Source organism: Microtus oregoni, unplaced genomic scaffold, assembly GCF_018167655.1.
Source record: "Microtus oregoni isolate MIOR12 unplaced genomic scaffold, Mior012 000013F_ref0000133, whole genome shotgun sequence".
NCBI classification, from domain to species: Eukaryota; Metazoa; Chordata; class Mammalia; order Rodentia; family Cricetidae; genus Microtus; species Microtus oregoni.
In genome coordinates this window covers 15,185,891-15,207,958 of record NW_024543072.1, presented here as the reverse complement: position 1 = coordinate 15,207,958, position 22,068 = coordinate 15,185,891, and the positions used below count along the sequence as shown (strand labels likewise).

At 37.3% G+C, this 22,068-nt stretch overlaps 1 protein-coding gene across 9 annotated transcripts in view; it reads left to right on the top strand.

Annotated features, from left to right (window-relative positions):
• The window catches only part of Nrg3 (neuregulin 3), a 983,941-nt gene extending 971,717 nt beyond the window's left edge, over positions 1 to 12,224 (top strand). For 2 of the 9 annotated variants that reach the window (XM_041662384.1, XM_041662383.1), the window contains exons 8-10: positions 872 to 1,021; positions 6,065 to 6,136; positions 6,373 to 12,224. In XM_041662384.1, the coding sequence (XP_041518318.1) occupies positions 872 to 1,021; positions 6,065 to 6,136; positions 6,373 to 6,880 (730 nt within the window). In that variant the 3' untranslated portion in view covers positions 6,881 to 12,224. Of the gene's footprint in view, positions 1 to 847; positions 1,022 to 6,064; positions 6,137 to 6,372 lie in introns of all 9 variants that reach the window. The other 7 variants (XM_041662382.1, XM_041662380.1, XM_041662388.1 and 4 more) reach the window with 4 other exon arrangements.
• Positions 12,225 to 22,068: the final 9,844 nt, after the last annotated feature.

Below are 22,068 nucleotides of genomic sequence, written 5' to 3'. Positions count from 1 at the left end.
CATCCTGACCTATAGAGTTGCAGTGATATTTTTTAGATTATGTGAATGCAGCATGAGATTTTAAGCTCACTGTATGCTCATGACCTCTCTTCTCATAGAACACTAAAGTTTGAACATAGGCAACTCTCTCAGTAATATGGGAAAGGGAATTGATAAAGAATCTTTTATCAGCTTCAACTTGTCAATTTATCTTCATAGAACCCAGTTCTTTTTAATATAGTCTATGTATATAGGCTCACTTTGCTAAGGCCTGGGATATAGGTCATTTATGCTTTTTGTCCTTGATGGCCTCTACAATGGTCATTTGGGAAGTTTGGATGTGTACATCCAAGAAAATTTAAGTAGGTGCTTATTAAAAGCAAACTCAAATGAAGACTGATGAAAATCTGGGAAGGTAAACTGAGAATTTAACACATGTTTGAAAAAATATTGTCAGTTAAAGTAAGGTCTGTTTATCCTATTACTAAGAAATAGAAATTTCCCCATAAATCCCCTCTGGGCTTCCTATTTTCAGTTCTCATCACTATCTAATCAGGGCTTTCTATTCCAATTTGAAGACAGCTCCTATGGCTTGGGAGGTTAGGGTGGGGACCAAATTGCCATCCTGAGGCTGCCTTAAACCCATTTCTGTCTTAGCTAGAAAGCCAGACACAGGGAATTCTAGATCTCAGTGCCTCTAACAGTAAGTGAATTAAACAAATTCCAAATTTAACTGATTGTATTTTTGACATTGATAGCATAGAACTTTAAGGATGAGAGGTATGAATTCAATGTCCAAGACATTTGAATGGCTTCTTAGAGGCTCTTATAATCTCTTTGCTTTGTTGGTTTTGTTTCCCCAACTCAGCAGGAATATTTCTTCTTGCTGCAGTCCAGGACAAAGGAGTGGGATGCTGCACAGGAATACCTTCAGGAGGACACCACCCTCACCCCGAAGCCGACTGGGTGGGATTGTAGGACCAGCATATCAGCAACTGGAAGAATCAAGGATCCCAGACCAGGATACAATACCTTGCCAAGGGTAGGTCTTTAAGGGACTTACTAGGGAGACTCTTAGAAGTCTGTCATTAGGTTAGTAGATAACTGTTTTAAAAAATCATTCTTAGGACGAACAAAGTATCCTTTTATCAATAATATAAAAGATATATTAGCCATGTGGTGGTGGTGCACGATTTTAATCTCAGAACTTGAGAGGAAGAGACAGGCAGATCTCCGTGAGGGTGAGGCAGGCCTGATCTACAGAGAGAGTTCCAGAACAGATTCCAAAGTTACAGAGAAACCCTGCCTTGAAAAACAAAATCAAATAAACATATATATATATATATACATATATATATATGTTTTATATTCATTGACTTCTGATTAACAGTATGAATCAAACCCTAAAAATTAACCTGTAACATAAATATATCTACTTCCATCCAGTATTCTTCAATGTGAGATTTAAGTAAAATATTAAAAGAAGAAACCCACAGAGAAACCTTTAGAACTGAAACGTCTTCATTATTTGTGCTATGGAGATATCAGGGATTTGGACACCATAGTTATTGCCTACAGTTCAAAGGTACCAAGTCATCTAGGAAGTACCAACATACATAGGGCTCAAGGTATACTGAGTGGAATGCAAGATAGATTCTCATCACAACTCTGCTCTTGGTGTAAACCACTCGGTCACACATGGAATAAGCAAAAGTATCTTACCATTAAAGTTGAATCCCTGTCCTTTATGACTTGTGTCAATTTTAGAAAATGCTGTCATCTGAGCTTGAGCTTTATTTAAATATAAACCTCCCAAAGGTCTGTGGCCAGGTCAAAAAGGGAGTATTAAGAATCTATGTCAGATACATGGTATCCAGGGAAACAGTTTTTGCCATAAACAATTCTCCCCATGCTATCATTAATTAAGAATTTAGATTTACTGTAGGTATTTCCATAGTCAGGCTCTAGCTGTGCCAAGTGGTTGACTTCCTGAGTGATCTAGGCTGGGTTTCTATGTAGTTTTGGTCCAGGTGATTATTTCAGATCTTTTGTTTCAATCCTGAGACCAAAGCAGGTAGGAAGTCCGGTTCAGAGCCTTGCAATTCTCTTTTCTGCTAGATATGGAATAGATGGACTATTGCTCTGTCCGATTAAGCATGGCATGGGTTTCCTTAAGAAGAAAGGATCTTTGGAAATTGGATCCAAGTAGCCTGTGGCTTTACTTTTTAATTTTGGAACAATTCCAAAAGGACCATTCCTTCACATTTCTGAGTGCCTGCAAATGCAGGACAGGAACTAAATTGTCTAAATAAAGTCTGTGATGCAAGTGAGCATGCAGTCGGCACTTTACATGCCCTTACCTGTGACAAGGGGTTGACATTTAGCCTGTATCTATATTGACCCTGCTTATAAACTACTTTATCAGTAATCAATGGTGATTCCACAAGAGTCTGTCCCTACCCACACATTTTCTTTTTTACAGTGAATATTAGCATGTGTAATTATCTTTTATTCTAATTGTTTTCCCTCTTGGTCAAAGTGGCTCTCACCCCAAATGTTCCTGATGCTAAGAGGTTCAGAGCCTGTAGCAAGTTGCAGTTTGAGTTACACATCCACAGACCTTCCAGGGCTCAGAGGTTTTCATTTCCTGCCTCCTCTTTTCTGTCCTGGGTCAACATAGTTGTAATTTTATATTGACTCAATGGCCACTGGATTGGCAATCGTCTAATCGTCTCTGTAGCTGGCTGGCCACATGAATTTTCTCAGTGTCGTGGGCACCCAGTGTTGATCAATGTTGACTCTGTTCGTCACTCTGGCCTCAGCACAATGAATCTCAGGAGTGATCTTATTCTCAGTCTTAAAAACAGCTCTTTTCCATTCCTGGGGGACGGACTGTCTCTCAGGACTGCAAATGAGGTTCGTAATAGAATTTCACAGCTCTCATTTTTCACATCTACCCTTAGCCTGAAAGGTGGGTGAATGAATTTGCAAGATCCACTGGCCATATGTTCCTGTTTACCAAGCATACAGTTGTTGTCTACTAACTAGGCTTCATGTACGTTCCTTCCCTTCGGGGCAGGAAAGCCTGCATACTTGAATACATCATCTACCATAGCACAGCAAGACCTTTAGAATGGGGTAGATAGAAGATTGAGGATACCTTTCTCTGACTGATGCTCTGGGCAGTGCCATGCCTGGTAATAATGCACAAAGGACTGTACTGGATGTGTCAGGCCAATTATTTGATATATTACAAGCTAATAAAAAGGAGTAGATTCAGAAAAGTCAGGTTGACATCTTCAAACCGGTCATGATCCAAAACATAGTTAGTTCCCACATCATCTAGTTAGCAACCTGATGCATTTTACATCTTGATATTCTTTGAAGATGTTGGTGAACACAACAAAGAGGAAAGCTTAAAGGGCCATCTCAGTGTGGTATTGGTCCTATCAAGAGAAAAGTGAGTTCATGTGTTAGCTTTTTGACCAAATTAATTACGAAACCAGGAAATGGATGTGCTGAAAACACAGCAATGGCTGACAGTGTAAAATGGAATCACTGGTTGTGTGGATGGTCAGTTCTATATACCTGCTATATGCCTAAACACCACTATAAGCCTTGCCTCAGAAATTAGATCTCAAGAGTCAATAAGAGAAACTAAGTCTTTGGCTTGATTCCTGACTTACAACAAATCAGTCACTGGTTATTGCCACCTTTCTTGACTCACATGCTCAAGGGGAAAAAAAAAAAATCCGTACTTTGTGGCCTCTGATTTCTTTGATTGATGGTAGGGAGTACAACCCAAAGGATTACAATGGCAATGAATATTTTCAGCATCAAACTGTTAAGGAATTATTGAGATTCTAGGTTTTACAGAGCTCTGAACAGCTTCTATGTTACAATCCCATCTATAAATTTTGATTCCACTTAAACACTTGCTGAAATATCATAGCTGTAACTCTTCACAGCAGCCCCAAGGAAGACTTGCAGGTCACCCGTGCCTCTGGTGCAAGAGCATGGCCCAGTTGTTTAATTTAAAATTTACAATTGTTTGATTTAAACCTCATAGCATCACCAGCTCCCAAGTATCCAAGTAGTATGAGATATGATATTTTTGTTTTGTGTGGTACTGAACCCAGGCTTGTATTACACTAAGATTATACTTACTTTGATTTTTACCACCAGCCCCTATGTGCTTTCTGAATTTGGAAAATTCAAATGAGCTTCCATTTGTCTGAGAGTCCAAATTACATAATGATGTTGGCTTCTTATTCAAAATTAAATCAACTCTGGAGAACTATTATTCTTTAATGACCTCTTCGCTCTGTAGCAAGAGTTAATATTCAGTTATTGCCTGTTACATGTCTAGTAGTTGGCTTGGGAAATGACCCAGGGTAATTAATTTCAATTCCTCTCTCTCATTTAAGTCCTTAATTCAGTGTCAGGTTGAATATGTGGATTTTTGCAGTTTGGCATTAGTTGCCTTTGAGCTTGGTCTTGCCACATTGCTGAGTCATCACAGCAAATAGTTACAAACATCTTCTGTGACATTCACCATTTTCCCAGCAGAATTTATCTCTTGCTATCATGACCACATTACAGCTTATTATATTTTATTTGTAGATCTACCCCGATGACATTGATATAGATATGGTGTTATTCCAGTCATATTTCTCGGCTCTTTTCTTTACATAAATATCTGAAGGCATATTTTATGTGTGTTTGTACATTCTGAAAGTGTAGTTTCAAAGACTAAAAAAGGGGGCCTGAGGTTTGCTCATTCTTATTAGAATTGATTCATGAATCTCACTTTCTGTCATATAAGACAGAGGTTTAAGATCCCATAGAGAATATTCACATGCATGGCTTTATAAAATTAAACAACCAAAGGGATGTTATAATCTAGCTTACCTTAGGAGGTTCCTTCATTAGCTGGTTCTGAATTTTATAAAGACAACTTGACACTTGAATTCAAATCCTTCTGTTGCTTATGTAGAAGTGTAATTTGGGGCAGGTCATTGGAATGCCCCTTGCAATTATCTACTCCTTCATCACATAAAAATGATAAACTAATTTTTTGTGAGATAATTTGAAGAGAAAGTGATTTTCAAGTCACTGTGCAAATGTTAGCTGTTATATCTGATATTGGTTAATGAACTACAAAAAGAGTACTTTCTTTAGAGGTATACTCATTCATTAATGTGTTAATTAGATCAGGGTTTATTGGTCATCAACTCTATTCTGGATTCATGGATAAAAGACACAAGTGCTATTCACCAATCTTCACTCAATTCTGGTGACACTACCCCCATTGTGACCTCACAGTAGAGACTTCTTTGAGCAGCTACTCAATACATTTCATTGTAACTATTCTTTACATACATAAAAACAATTTTTATTAACATTACAATATAAGCCAATGATATTAAATCTATTAGACTTATTTGACTTACGCTTACATGTTAATGTTTACTATTTAAAGATAAAGTCACTAAAAGTATGACAAAATCTACCATACAAAGTCTGTTACATCTGTTCCACTCCAGACACTGGAAAGATCAAAGGAGAAAAATCACCATAACTGAGCAGTTTACAACTCAGATCCTGGAATGCTTAAATTACCTGGGATGGCATGCTGGTATTTGTGACAAGCCATTGCTGAACATCAGTGCTCTTTTTTTTACTGTAGGGACACTGAAGAGCCCTGCAATGTTGGGAGGATTATTGGAACACCCTTTATATTCCCCCTGGACAGGCAGAGAGATTGGGCACCCCTGGTTTGATCCTATGGCTCGGCAATGGGCCAGCAAGCACTAAGGCACTCTATCCACAGGGCAAACTGTCAACAGCAGTTCAATATATATTTCTTGTGTAAAGCAGAAGTTTCAAGGACCCCGATACCTGATGGTCAATAATGGACTTCCTGATGGCTCTCAATTATGGTGACCACAGCAGTCAATCAGACTGACCCAGGTCTGAGAGGGTGGAAGAATTATGAGTGAAGTAATGCCGTGGTGATGTCCTGTTTGTCACGATGGAAAAGGTCACACTTACGTGCTCAATCCCCATTTACTTTGTATTCTAGGATAGAGGTCAGGAAGACTATATCCCATCTGCCTATACAGCTGTGGTGTGTTGAAAGACCCCTGGACTTAAAGTAAGAAGATCTGGGTTTGAGTCTCAGTCTGTCACTTATTTTTCTGTGTGACCTTAGGCAAGTCACTTGACTGATCTGAATTTCAATTGACTTTTCTGTCCGTGGGAGCATAGTATCCGTCTCATGGGGTTTCTGTGAGAAGTCAGTGAGATGGTGCATGTGGAGGACATTTTGGATGGTATGGTTCTCAGAGGCACAGTGGAGACCAGAATATGACTCTCTTCATCTTTTGACAGGTATACATCCAATGGCTTAAGAACCCAACAAAGCGCATCCATAAATATGCAACTGCCTTCAAGAGAAACAAACCCCTATTTTAATAGCTTGGATCAAAAGGACCTAATGGGTTATTCATCCCCAAGGGCCAATTCTGTGCCCATCATCCCTTCGGTGGGTCTAGAAGAAACCTGCATGCAAATGCCAGGGATTTCTGAAGTCAAAAGCATTAAATGGTGCAAAAACTCCTATTCCGCTGACATCGTCAATGCGAGTATTCCAGTCAGCGATTGTCTTCTAGAAGAACAACAGGAAGTGAAGATATTGCTAGAGACTGTGCAGGAACAGATCCGGATTCTGACTGATGCCAGACGGTCCGAAGACTATGAACTGGCCAGCGTGGAAACCGAGGACAGTGCGAGTGAAAACACAGCCTTTCTTCCCCTGAGTCCCACGGCCAAATCAGAACGAGAGGCACAATTTGTCTTAAGAAATGAAATACAAAGAGACTCTGTGTTAACCAAGTGACTCGAGATGTAGGAATCTGTGCATTCTCTGCTTTGCTCAACAGGAAAGAGAGGAAATTAAATACAAATTATTTATATGCATTAATTTAAGAGCATCTACTTAGAAAAAAACCAAATAGTCTGCCGCCCTCATATCATAGTGTTTTTTAACAAAATATTTTTTTAAAGGGAAAGAAAAGAAACGTTTCAGGAAGGATAAAGCTTACCACTAAAGCTTTTGGGGGAGGATTCTGAATCCACTTTCAGTTAGCCCCATCACTGTCCTCTTTGGCTCTTGGAAGATTTGGCTAATTCCAACCTCTGGTCCCATAGTGCCAGTATCTGTATGGAAAAGAAACTGGTGTTCACCTAGCTTCAAAGACATGCGCTATATCCCAAGAGAGGATGTGCCAGTGAGCAGGTAGCCCTGGTCATTTGGCTCTTGAGTTCCAACCCCTAAATTTCTATTCATCAATGCTCTTACCACAGTTTATGTCACGTCAAAGAGTGGAGTGCTTTGTATTTGATTTTTAAAGACTGGTGGGAAAACACGAACAGGAAGAAAGATGGAAAATAGGAGTAACCTGGTTAATCTTAGCTACTCTCATGTGCCATCTTTCTCTGACATTTGAAAGCACAGAACCTCAGAGCGAGATGGGAAACTATTATAGGAGAAGAGATAAAAAAAACAAAAACACAAATGACAATGTTGTGCCACTAAAATTATGCTAATAGAAATGTTTTTTCTTGGAAAGTGTTTAGAAGCTCTGAAAGGGCACCTCTCAGTGTGTGTGTGTGTGTGTGTGTGTGTGTGTGTGTGTGTGTACCTGTGTGCATAGGTATGAGCTTGCGAGTGTGTGGACTTGCTCACCCAAGCACATATGCTGTATGCACATGTGTTCCTTGTACGTATGGGTGTGCATGTGTGTGCATATTAAAGCTTGCAAAAATTTGTTCTCAAACATCAGGGAATCAAATATTCAAAAGAAATTTTCCCTCTTAAATCTTTTCACTTTAAAGCTTTCCATTAAATAGAAATTTGGTTAGAGAGTTCTTGAACCAAGGTAACTTGCATGGTGGGGTCTTACAAAAACTCTTGACGAGGTCTAGACCCTTTTCTGATGTGAATACTTTTTAAAAGAACAGTCTTTAGGTTATTGATATCAGTATCACAAAGCAAATTAATGGAAGATGTGTTTATTTTGAATCTTTTACTTAAATTACTGACACAAGCCAATTATCAAATTAACAGGTGACCATTTTAATTTCTTATCATCCTCATTGCTACTTTACAGTAAGTTTGCTCTATGTAGACAGAGGCTCTAGCTTCTCTGTTTAACATGGAAGGAATAAATTGTTGAAAATCACAAATCCCAGACTATTCAGTTCACAAGCAATGCCCCCCAAACAATAAATTGTGTTGTATGTTCATTTGGAATAAAGCAATATTTTTACCACTGCTAAGGTGAACTGAAAACCTCCTGAAGATGTGTCTGTTTTTATTTTCCCTTATTTTTATGGGGCATTCAAGGAAACTAGTGTTCCCATATCCAGTCTTTATCTGATTATTGGTGGTGTTGTTATGTTTACACTGTTTAAATAAAAAGGCACAGTATTTGAAAGTACATAAAAGATTGCTTTTACTGTAGTTTCGGGACAGCTTGGTTAAAATTTCAAAGATTTGGTTTTCAGCAGAGAAAATATACAGTTCTTGCTTGAGGTAAGTTATTTCTGTTAAACACATTGCAACTTGTTATCTGCGAGCTTTCATTGATAACAGATAAAATCATCTAGGGAAAAGGGAGAGCATTAAAAACCTAATCAAAGCTACTTAACAGGAATCTGGGGTCTCATGTTGAAAACACATTGATGGAACCCTCCATTTTATCTCATAAAAGTTTTGTGTCATCATTAGTTGTCATCATAGTTTTGAATAAATCAGGAACATTGTTAATGTTTTCAAAAATTGGAGATTTTTAATGTTTTCTCGCTCAACTTAGTTTTCATTTGAACATGGTTTCTACTTAAGAACATCATAGAAGGCATTTGAAGGTCTGTAAAATCCTGAAAGTTGAGCAACCACTGAAACATTATGTTGTTTTTCACAAACAACTGTGAGACCATGCTGGTCTATTGAGGTCAACCTTGTTTATATTTTTTTATTTATTTGTTTTATTTTTCTTAAAATGTTACCTATTTTTTTATCTAAAGTATCCATTTATCTACCTAGGAGGGCTGGTATTCTCAGCAACAGACTTTTTTTTATATATCCTTTATACCAAAAATGTACGAACGATGAACCAAGTCTCGATACAACATCTTATTTAAGTAACAGAAAGATTCTATACCATATGATTAGGTAGCAAACCTTTTCCCCATATCCTGAAGATAATGAGTATCAGGCATATCCACCAGCTATGTTACAGAAAGTTTACAGATGTTGCTACTTTTTGAACACTCAAGACAAAATGCTCCATAGAAACAGTTATTTGCAGTAGTTTCTGTGGTCTGTGTCTCCTCTTGGACTCCTGCAAAGTGTCTAAGCTCAAACGCACATCTTAGGTCACCAATTGGCAATTGCCCATTGTCAGGAACATTGAAGCTTCCACATTAATCTAGCCTGTTATATACCTGGAGCCATCATTGCGTTGTTCTTTGAGCTCATCTGCTTACGAAGACTTGACAATTTATACGCCCTGCCTTTGAATTTACTTTATTTCTCTTGTCTCTATTATGGGAACAGATATTTGGATATTTGTAATTAAATAAGATACATATTCATCGCTAACTGGAGACAGATTATCACTCATTATTTTTTTATTTAAGTCATTTCCTATTCTTTTTAATATAAAACACTTTTAAATTGATGATAGCTATTGTGGAATGCTGCAGTTCAAAATATGACCAATGTTATATTACTAGGGTAGAGAATAGAAATGATGTAGGCAAGTTAGTGTCTGAATTTTTCTCCTTCCTGTGTATATTAAACACTCTTTCAGACTCTACCCCAGTATCTACCTAGCTATAAATTTAAGGTCAGTTCATCACACACACACACAATGATTCACATCAGTTTTAAGTATCAATATAAGAGACATAGAACAGTGCTGCTCTCAGGACTTCACAAACTAGCCAGATAACACACAGACCAAAAACAGTAGAGGGCCATACAGACTTAAGAATACCCCCTCAGTTGTGAGATGAATAAGAACTATCATTTTAGAAGGGCCCTGGTGCCCAATGCTGAGGCTGCTGGTAACCAGGTCTCCACCAGAATACATCCAACACTTGCAGCCATCAACAAACCCCTATCTTGCCATATGGTGCTATAGGAAATAACGAGTCCTAACAAGTGTGTGAGGGTGTGGGGCGATTCCAGTCCTGTGAACCTGAGATCAAGTGCTAAGACACTTTTCTCAATTGAGTACATAGTATACCTAGGAACACAGCAGGTGGGGAGGGATTTTTATTTGATCTTTTGGTATCTGGGAAACATTTTATATATATATATAAAGAATACTTTTTATTATTATTCAATTGTATAGAACCACTACAGTGTTTTCAATGAATAGCATGTCAATGCTGTTTGTATCTTGTCTTCAGAAATTTAGTCCTCATTCCAAGGAAGACCAGTCCAAGGTTTCTAGGCTGGTTCTCAATTTTGTAAACACTCAATATGCCCTGGGAAATGAAACTTTCAAATGAGCTTTATCTCTTCCTTTTTTCATTCTTTCCCTTTGAAAGAAATACTGAGGGTGAAGGAAGATATTCCCTCCCTCATGTGTTTCCTACTGTGAATACACCCTCAATATAGATATGAATACTAAATTGCTGTGATTATTTGGGTATTCTCATGTTTGCTTCATTTGACAAATACCAAGTGATTAGCTCATGAAATTCCATGAAACATAGTGGCCAGCCAAATATCAACATTTGTTTCAGACAGACATTTTCAGTTTTTTCTCTTTCTTAGCCAAACAGAAATATCCTTGGATTAGAAAATAAAAAGCAAAAAAAAAATCACTAAAATATATTAGATTCTCTCCTAAAATGGCAATTAAATAATGGCTGTAAATCTTACTTTATCAAAAGTGTATATTTATCACAAAAGCAGGCTTTTTTTTTAAATTAAGTATACTTCTAACAATGTTTTTGACCTATGTGAAAACTAAACTCTATTAAGGGCAGAGTGTGTAGATATGACAAGGAGGTCTATTAATAATGTCAGAAACCTCAGTGAAATCAGTAACAAAGTTATCACATGGACTTGGTAAAACAGAGAGCAAGCTTCTTATCCTTTGATGATTGTCTGTCGTGAATACCTGTACTGATTGCATGTGTATTGTTGCCAAGGCGAGGGCCGTGTGAAAAGAAGCAATCTTGTACTGTTGGAAATAAGTTAGACGTGCATCTCTGTGAAAGCTTTTAACTTACATCTGTAAGAGCAGTCTCTTGACCTCATCGCTATATAACGGATATGGTCTACTTTATCTTTGATTTCTTTCCTTTCTAGTCAACCACCTTGTATGTAGTCATTCTAATCGCGATTTTGACTGGTCAGCTTACATGTTCATTCAACACTGTTCTGTAAGTACTCCGTGCCCATAAATCTATCTCATAAAGTCTTGTAAGAGTTGAAACCTATGGAACATTTGTAACAACATGTGCTATCGAGTAAAAGGAGTTTTTGCTATGGGTAAATTTAAGGTAACTTTACTGAGGTCAGGTGATGGATGAAGACGGGATAATCGAGAAGTAGCTGACTCTACAGCTTGAAATTGAAAGGTCACTCTTTGCTTTATATTTGTGCTAAAGAGAATCTGAGAGTTTATCAAAAGCCCAGTCCACAGCAGGCATCAGAACTTGACTATGCCCTTTAACTATAGAAGCAGTAGTGAGACTCATTTGGTCCAAAACTTGAACGATATATAGATATACAGACAGGTGCTCTCAAACAATTGCATCTCAGGTTTTTTGTTTATTTTTCTTGAGAAAGGTCCCTGCCACGTTGCTCAGGCTATCAGTGAGCACACAATCTTCCTCCCTCAGTTTACTGAATTTGGTTATAGATGTTTGCTATTAACCCTGGTTCAACTCAAACCTTTTAACATAAATCCTACAAAGTTGACTACATTCTCATTTGAAACTTAGCCATTAAAGTTCAAAATAATTCTAACTTTGAGGGCACCAAAAAAGCAGTGTGTACTTATTGACTTTTGTTGATAATTGCTGTTTTGACGAATCAATACCAATATGCTTCTTCAGTACCATCCATACAAGCACTGATTCCTCTATTCATAATTTGTTTTGGTCAAGATCCCATAAAGTCTGAATTTTTTTAGTATTCAATAAAACAATGTGAAATGTTAAAATATTTGAATCAAGGACATTAAATTTCAGTTGTGTTGTGATTTTAGATTATAAGAATTCTATGCTGTAGTTTGAAAAATCATACTATGGGGCCCCCTACATTTCTTGGTCTTGACTTTGGTATATGTAGAGGTTGGATGAACCACAGAGACAACTGCAATATATTCTACAATGGTGGTATATATTTTTACAGTAAACTAATTTAAGGGCTTCAAAAACTACATGCACACAGATCACTAAGCTGTGTTACATATTAACCACACAAAAGGCTTCCGGTTCAGTATCTCTTACAGAGAATTGCACGCAGCAAGAATGTGAATTGGTTTACTCTGACTTTTACCACTAGGATCACTACCTACCATAGAGTGCTATCTTTGTCAACAACAACCTGGAGGACAGATACATTTGTTCAAACAGGAACAAACACGAAAACATAAATTCTCACCCTAAATATGGCTACGTCTTCATGTGTGAGCAGTGGCCATTGTACGTGTACGGTAATAATTAGAAGGAAATGCCTTGGCTCAGGTTTTTTCACAAATATGCAGTAGTGCATGTTAAGTAAAGCAAATCCATTCTTTAAACTGTGGTCAAAAGAGTTAAGCTATGAACAGAAGAATATAAAAATGTTCATTCGTCATTTTAAACATTTGTTAAAAAAAATGCCGTTTTCCCATGATAATCTCTTTCACTGAAGCATGTTACCCCTCCTCCATCTTATGAAAAGAGCAACAACTCAAAGTGACAGCAAGTACTCTGGGGAAAATAGACTGGACTAGACTTATATCTCTCACTGTTTGGTAAAGTTTTTCTCCATTCCATCTCACTTTTTGAGTGCAGTTCTATTCTGCTGAATATTAATTTCATAATCAGTTTGCATTGTGACTTCATCAGATACATTTTTATCTGGTGCAAAACCCTGGCTCCCAGCAACCTATGTGAGCTCCTTGCACACTTTGGTTGCATCAAGGAGTTCAGATTCTCTTAGGTTGTGTTCTTCCTGTATGTTTGTTGTTTACCTTTGCTTTGTCAAATGGGGGGTTTTCAAGTAAAAGAAGAGACCAATGCTATTTTCTTCATTTTTATTGTGTTAGTGATGGATAACATAGGAACCTTGCAAATGTAAATGGCAAGAATGTTTTTCACTGTAGCACAGGGCTGTCAGTTTTCTTGACATTGTTAAATAACTTTCAGTTCCTAGAATTGTTCCTTATGTTAGTCCGCTCCATGTTCAAAGAGGGGAAGCCAGGATCATCCAGTTGAGTAAAAGAAAGGAAAGTATGCGAAACCAAAGGACTCTTCTTTCAACAGCAAATTGCAAAGAATCACTAGCAAATCATGTCCATGAAGGCTTGATGTAAAATATTTACTTCCTAAAACTCAAAAGTGAAGAACAGAAGGAAATATGAGGCAAATATATTTATTTGTTCTTATAACAAAGTGAATTTTTAAAACATCTCTTTAATGCAAACTCAACATCATTCTAAAGAATATTTCATTTTTATAGAAGTATTTACTCAGTATTATTTATTCCCATTGAACATGTAGTTACACTAAAATATTTACATTTAACATCTCTTTCAATGTGACACAGAGTAAATGAGAACCAGCACTTATTTCTTTACCCAAATCTATTTTTTCATATTATATTACCTCAACCTTATTTTCATACTGATAAACTTCATTGAATCATTCTTGTTTTAGTCTAAGCATACAAGAAGCTACTGAATCAAATATGGAAAGAATGGACATATCTTTAAAACTAAACTACTCCAAAGCTACACAAAAATCCTGTCTCAAAAAAGTAACAAAAAAAAATCTACAAAAAACCAATAACCTTAACTCTGTGACATAGACAGAACTTGTGGTCTGAGTCCACAATCTAAGCAGTAGCAAAGCACTGTATAAATTGAGAAATTTTGTGATTTTTTTTTTGATTAATTGGGTGAAGGATGCTCAATGGATTTCACTTTTTAATTTATTTTTTATTGAAAATTTCCACCTCCTCCCACTTTCCTTCCCTCCCTCCTTCCCCTCCCTCTCCAGTCCAAGGAACAGTCAGGGTTTCCTACCCTGTGGGTAGTCCAAGGTCCTCCCCACTCTCCCCAGGTCCAGGAAGATGAGCATTCAAACAGACTAGGCTCCCACAAAGCCCGTCCATGCAGTAGAATCAAAACCCAGTGCCATTGTCCTTAGCTTCTCAGTCAGCCTCCACAGTTAGCCACATTTAGAGAGTCCGGTTTGATCACATGTTCCATCAGTTCCAGTCCAACTGGCCTTGGTGATAAACTCACTGATCTAATGGATTTCACATTGGAAATACAAAGGGAATATGCACCACTGGGAATCCTACATTTACCAAAAATAAGAGATAGTGCCCTTACTATTTCCACACAGGGTGATTTAAAGAATGGCGTGTTTGCTTTGTCATTTATTTTATGGTGTTTTTCTAAAATTACTGTCACTGAAAGGGTGAAGAACAACAAATTAATCACTTATCACTTCAGCTATATTACAACCATTAAATGAGGTATATTTGCATGCTTTTCACCTGCATATGCTTTTATTTTACAATAATATTATCTTATTCTTTTGTATTATAATTTAAACAATTTCTTACCTTCCTGTAGTAATATGTTTTCTTTGTAAACATTTCCTTTAGAGGCTAGGTACATTGCAGTTTATAATTTATTGAGACATACCATTATCATTTGAAATTCAAATTTTTACAATTCACTTACTCCTGTTAAATAATCCACATGTGATATTATAAAACTTTTCTTTCTCTTGAAAAATGACAGCAGGTTCATAAATGAGCTTTATAGGATCTGAAGACTTAAATTGTAAGTAACACTTTTCTTTGGGATAAAGTGTGTAACTTTTTAGATGGGGGCTCAAAGTATAAAAGTAAACATATAAGGTGTGTAAAGAAAAATATGAATCTCAGCAAAGTTCAAAGCAACCTGTAGCATTTGGTGATTGTGCACACTGCAAGAAATGGTATGACTGAGCCACCAAGTACGACAATTAGGAAAATTCATTTCACGTTTCTCAGCTGCTTTTCTGGAAGTGGCAGACACAGAGTTTTTAACAGCACTTGGGCTCTAGGTTTCTCCTTTCATTGTATATCAATGGAAAAGATTTTAGCTTAAATGCAATTGACTTGAGCTGAGCAAAAACATCTCAGTGTGAAATTGAGTTTTATTTTCTTACTAGAAAAATATTCCATCTTATTTTATATATAAAAACTATGGGGAAAGTTTAAATTACTATCAGGCGATAATCACTCTTAGTATCTGAACACATTTATTTTCATTCTTGATTAAAACAAATAAACAATGTCAGAAAATTGGAGTTAACTAGCATTTAAAACATTATATCATATTTAATTAACTCCAAATATGATCTATTAGTATTTATTAGAACTACTCGTAGCATGTGTGATTGGTACACTAGCCATTATATCGATGCAAGACTTTGTAAATATCTCTTGTGTGTCATTCAATTGGTTGTTAGGTGTTTATTACTTTGACATGTGTCAATATTTAATATTATGTGAATGCTCACATCAATGTTTTCTTGGCATTAGAATAGATACTACCTTCCCTCGCGATATATATTTTGTCTTTTGAGGTATCATTGATAGAGTTTGATTAAAATATTATAAAATTGTAAGGAAAGACTTCACAGAAGAAGAGTTATACTCAATTTTGGGGGGACATATTAAATTTCTACATTCATAAGGCAGTCACTGGATAATAAGAAGACCACCATTTTTATCAAAGGTAAGTGTCGAGAAGGAGACACAAAGGATCTCGTGACAGTCATGGCCATTGGCTACAAACATTGCAGCTGCCATCAGGGAATGGGCATCAGCATGACAAGAGGGTTCACTCTATGATGACATTTATGTATTCACTTCAAAATGTGAAATTTTCAAATTATGATTGCAAGCTTATATCCATCAGTCATTGTTCCAGGAATAGAAACACGCTAAAATGTGTTCAGTAGAAGGAGTAAGAAGAGTCATTTGACCTTGCTCATGCTAGAGACAAATTCTAGAGAAATTTCTAGTTACACAAAGGGAACACGAACTACCATACTACGACCAACATGCAACCATCTGTGCACACAAACACTGAGCATGCTCTCTTTAACACTCAGAGGTTGTGGCTCATTTTTAAATAAAATTTCCACTCTATATGCTCCCATATCAAAGTAAAAAAGATAAGCTCAGTAATGAGATACAAGACAGTAGTTAATGACTGATAGGAAGAGAAAGGATGCATAATGTGAAAGGCAGTCAAGAGGAATACTCTCAAAGAATAAATTTAAAAAATGGAATTAAAATCTGAAAGAATCAAAGAAGAATTTTCTTTTTTTTTATTTAAATTTATTTATTTATTAAGGATTTCTGCCTCGTCCCCGCAACCGCTTCCCATTTCCCTCCCCCTCCCCTGATCAAGTCCCCCTCCCTCATCTGCTCGAAGAGCAATCAGGGTTCCCTGACCTGTGGGAAGCAAAGAATGCAAAAATATAATCGAGTGAAATTAAAACTAAAAGTCAAAAGGCTAAGAAATTTTCTGTATTTCTATCCTAAAACACAGATTTCAAGTGTTAAAAAGATATCAATTCAAAAATTGGTTTTTTTTTTCTTTTTTATTGAAAAAAAAATTTCAGCCTCCTCCCAGGCTCCCATTTCCCTCCCCCTCCTCCTGCCCCTCTCCCCCTCCCTCTCCAGTCCAAAGAGCAGTCAGGGTTCCCTGCCCTGTGGAAAGTTCAATGTCCTGCCCCTCCATCCAGGTCTAGGAAGTTGAACATCCAAACTGGCTAGGCTCCCACAAAGCAAGAACATGAAGTAGGATCAAAACCCAGTGGCATTGTCCTTGGCTTCTCATCAGCCCTCATTGTCAGCCATGTACAGAGAGTCCGGTTTTATCCCATGGTTTTTCAGTCACAGTCCAGCTGGCCGTGGTGAGCTCCCAATAGATCAGCCCCACTGTCGCAGTGGGTGGGCGCACCCCTCGTGGTCCTGACTTCCTTGCTCATGTTCTCCCTCCTTCTGTTCCTCATTGGGACATTGGGAACTCAGTCCAGTGCTCCAGTGTGGGTCTCTCTCTATCTCCATCCATCGCCAGATGAAGGTTCTATGGTAATAAGCAAGATATTCATCAGTATGGCTATAGGATAGGGTCATTTCAGGTTCCCTATCCTCAGCTGCCCAAGGAACTAACTGAGGACATCGCCCTGGGCACCTAGGAGCCACTCTAGGTTCTTGCAAACCCTAAGGTGGCTCACTTAACTAAGATATGTGCTTCCCTGCTCCGTTATCCAACCTTCCTTTATCCCAATCATCCCGTTTCCCTAAGTATCCCCCATCCTCCCCTTTTCAGTTTTCTTTCCCCATCTCCCCTAACCCAATCCTGCCCAACCCCAAGATCCCAATTTTTTGCCCGGCAATCTTGTCTACTTCCCATAGCCAGGAGGATAACTATATGTTTTTCTTTGGGTTCACCTTCTTATTTAGCTTCTTTAGGATCACAAATTATAGACATTTATTTATGGCTAGAAACGAATTATGAGTGAGTACATCCCATGTTCATTTTTTTGGGTCTGGGATACCTCACTCAGGATAGTGTTTTCTATTTCCATCCATTTGCATGCAAAATTCAAGAAGTCATTGTTTTTTTACCGCAGAGCAGTACTCTAATGTTTATATATTCCACACTTTCTTCATCCATTCTTCCATTGAAGGACATCTAGGTTGTTTCCAGGTTCTGGCTATTACAAATAATGCTACTATGAACATAAATGAACAAATGCTTTTGTCATATGATAGGGCATCTCTTGGGTATATTCCCAAGAGTGGTATTGCTGGTCCACGGGTAGGTTGATGCCGAATTTCCTGAGAAACCGAAACACTGACTTCCACAGTGGTTGCACAAGATTGCATTCCCACCAGCATTGGATGAGGGTACCCCTTCCTCCACAGCCTCTCCAGCAAAGGCTATCATTGGTGTTTTTGATTTTAGCCATTCTGACAGGTGTAAGATGATATCTCAAAGTTGTTTTGATTTGCATTTCCCTGATCGCTAAGGAGGTTGAGCATGATCTTAAGTGTCTTTTGGCAATTTGATCTTCTTCTGTTGAAAATTCTCTGTTCAGTTCAGTGCCCCATTTTTTAATTGGGTTAATTAGCATTTTAAAGTCTAGTTTCTTGAGTTCTTTATATATTTTGGAGATCAGACCTTTGTCTGTTGCGGGGTTGGTGAAGATCTTCTCCCAGTCAGTAGGTTGCCTTTTTGTGTTAGTGACAGTGTCCTTTACTTTACAGAAGCTTCTCAGTTTTAGTAGGTCCCATTTATTCAATGAGGCCCTTAATGTCTGTGCTGCTGGAGTTATAAATAGGAAGCGATCTCCTGTGCCCATATGTTGTAGGGTACTTCCCACTTTCTCTTCTATCAGGTTCAGTGTGTTCAGATTGATATTGAGGTCTTTGATCCATTTGGACTTGAGTTTTGTGCATGGTGATAGATATGGGTCTATTTTCATTCTTCTACAGGTTGACATCCAGTTTTGCCAGCACAATTTGTTGAAGATGCTCTCTTTTTTCCATTGTATACTTTTAGCTCCTTTATCGAAAATGAGGTGTTCAAAGGTTTGTGGGTTAAAAACTGGGTCTTCTATACGATTCCATTGGTCGACTTCTCTGTTTTTATGCCACACTGCTTTCATTACTGTAGCTCTGTAATAGAGTTTGAAGTCAGGGATGGTAATGCCTCCAGAAGTTCCTTTATTGTATAAGATTGTTTTGGCTATCCTGGGATTTTTGTTTTTCCAAATAAAGTTGATTATTGTCCTCTCAAGATCTGTGAAGAATTTTGATGAGACCTTGATGGGGATTACATTGAATCTATAAATTGCCTTTGGTAGAATTGCCATTTTTACTATGTTGATCCTCCCAATCCAAGAGCAAGGGAGATCCTTCCATTTTCTGGTATCCTCTTCAGTTTCTTTCTTCAATGCCTTAAAGTTTTTGTCAAATAGATCTTTCACTTCCTTGGTTAGATTTACCCCAAGATATTTTATGCTGTTTGTGGCTATCGTGAATGGTGAAGCTTCTCTGATTTCCCTCTCTGCTTCCATATCCTTTGTGTATCAAGAGGGTGACTGATTTTTTGGAGTTGATCTTGTATCCTGCCACATTACTAAACTGTGTATCAGCTGTAAAAGTTCTTTGGTGGAGTTTTGGGGGTCGCTTATGTACACTATCATATCATCTGCAAATAACGAAAGTTTAACTTCTTCCTTTCCAATTTGAATCCCCTTGATCCCATTATGTTGTCTTATTGCTATTGCTAGAACTTCAAGCACTATATTGAAGAGGTATGGAGAGAGTGGACAGCCTTGTCATGTTCCTGATTTTAGTGGGATGGCTTTGAGTTTCTCTTTGTTTAATTTGATGTTAGCTGTCAGCTTGCTGTAAATCGCTTTTATTATATTTAGGTATGACCCTTGTATCCCTAATCTCTCCAAGACTTTTATCATAAAGGGATGTTGAATTTTGTCGAATGCTTTTTCAGCATCTAATGAAATGATCATATGGTTTTTTTCTTTCTGTTTATTTATATGATGGATTACATTGATAGATTTTCGTATGTTGAACCAGCCCTGCATCTCTGGGATGAAGCCTATTGATCATAATGGATAATTTTTCTAAAGTGTTCTTGGATTCGGTTTGCCAGTATTTTGTTGAGGATTTTTGCATCGATGTTCATGAGTGAGATTGGCCTGTAATTCTCTTTCTTGGTGGAGTCTTTGTGTGGTTTTGGTATCAGGGTAATTGTAGCTTCATAAAACGAATTTAGCAATGACTCTTCTATTTCTATATTGTGAAATACATTAAGGAGTATTGGTATTATGTCTTCTTGGAAGTTCTGGTAGAATTCCGCATTAAAATAATAAAACAACTCTTTACAAAATAAAATTTAAAAAATAAAAATACCTCTTCTTTAAATAGCAAATGTTATATGTGAAAAAGTATAATTCATTAAAGAGCATTTGGGAAAACAAAACCAAAACTAAAAAAGGAAATTGCAGCAGACCAAAATACACCCAAAAACTGTATCAATATTAAACCAGTACAACATTAAAGAAGAAAGAGATATATAGTGATAAGATTTCTATGAGAATCTAAGAAAATATTTTAAATAGCACTGGAAAGATGGCTCAGTGGGGAAGAATAATTACTGCTCTTGGCAAAACAGCTGGGTTTGGTTTCCAACACTAATATAGGGCAGCTCATATAATGCCTGTCACTCCACTTTAGGGATTAAACTCACTCTTCGGGCCTCTGTGGGCACTGACACGTGTGTACATATGCACACACACACACGCATGTACACACACATTCACATACAAATTATATTTGACATTAAATATAAAATTATCCGAAAAGGTAAAATGATGTAAATATGCACAATGAATACAAAAAGAGAAATAAAAACACTAAGTGTGTAGATTACAAGTATGGAAATACTTTTTATTAAACTGAATAAACATTTCTTATTTATTTTCATGGAACCACCGATGAAGTATACAACTCTTCAAGAAATACAGAATGGACACAAATAGATTAAAAGCAGAAAATTCTACATATCAGGGCACTCATGCAAATAAAAAAACAAGAGAAATAAGCTCAAATAATTTTACAAATAAGATTTTAGTGCATATGTGCACATACATGCAATGATATAATTATCGATTAATATTCATCTGTGTTATTTATTTTGTACATTACAATAACAAAATATGTGATTACTGTTTACTGATACATACATAGACTAACATACGAAACTAACATGCCTCCAAACTTGACTAAGACTCTCGTGTTGAGAAAGCTATAGGAGGCTTTAGAAAGCTATAGAAGCTCCAGGTCAGCTAAGGAGGCATGCTGAAAGGTGTCAGAATCACTTCTCAATCACCAGCATTTGTTTGACTCCCTTGAAGCACGATTAATAAAAGCGTGATTAAGAAAAACTCGGGGTCAGAAATTGGGGTTAAACCTGAAGATCCAAAAAGCAAAATAACTGTCTCTTACCTCGGACCTCAGGCTGAAAAGGCGATCCTGCCTTGTGGAACCCCAGGAGACTGTGTCTGAAAGCTGTCTTGCCCAATTTTATATTCCTCAGTAGGGCTGGAATTAAAGGCATGCACCACTGGGATTAAAGACATGCACCACCGGATTTCTTTGGCGAGTAGTGTGGCTACTGGGATTAAAGGTGTGTGTTACCATTACCTGGTCTGTAAGGTGACCAGTGGGACTGTTTTACTCCCAGATCTTCAGGCATTCTTTATTTATTAAAATATAGTTGAAATAGGGAGCCACAGTCATACTCTTAGGTCTATTATGGCAGGCTGGCTATTGTTATAATTCAAAGTCATCATAGCTGGGTAGGACCATTGGTGTCTTCTCTATACCTTGCAAGGTATCTGCTGCTAGCAGGAAAGCTAGTCTTCAGGAAAGTCTTTCAGGTCAGATTGAGCTCAACTGCTATGGATCCTTTGTCTTAAGTGCAAGGTGTCTTCTGCAATAAGAACTTATTTTCCACCTCTGGGGAGCAACCAAAATCAATAGCAACAATCTTTAATGTTTTGAGACTCTTTTGACAACCCTAAGCAACAACTCCAAATGTGACCTCTCATGCAATTTATGACAGTTTTTTTCCCCAGTTTAGGGTTCTTGCAGGAATTTTTGCAATCTAGGTAGGAAAATTACATAAAAACTGTACATGTATATGCATATGCAGACTTATATGTACTATGTGTATCTTTAGGTAA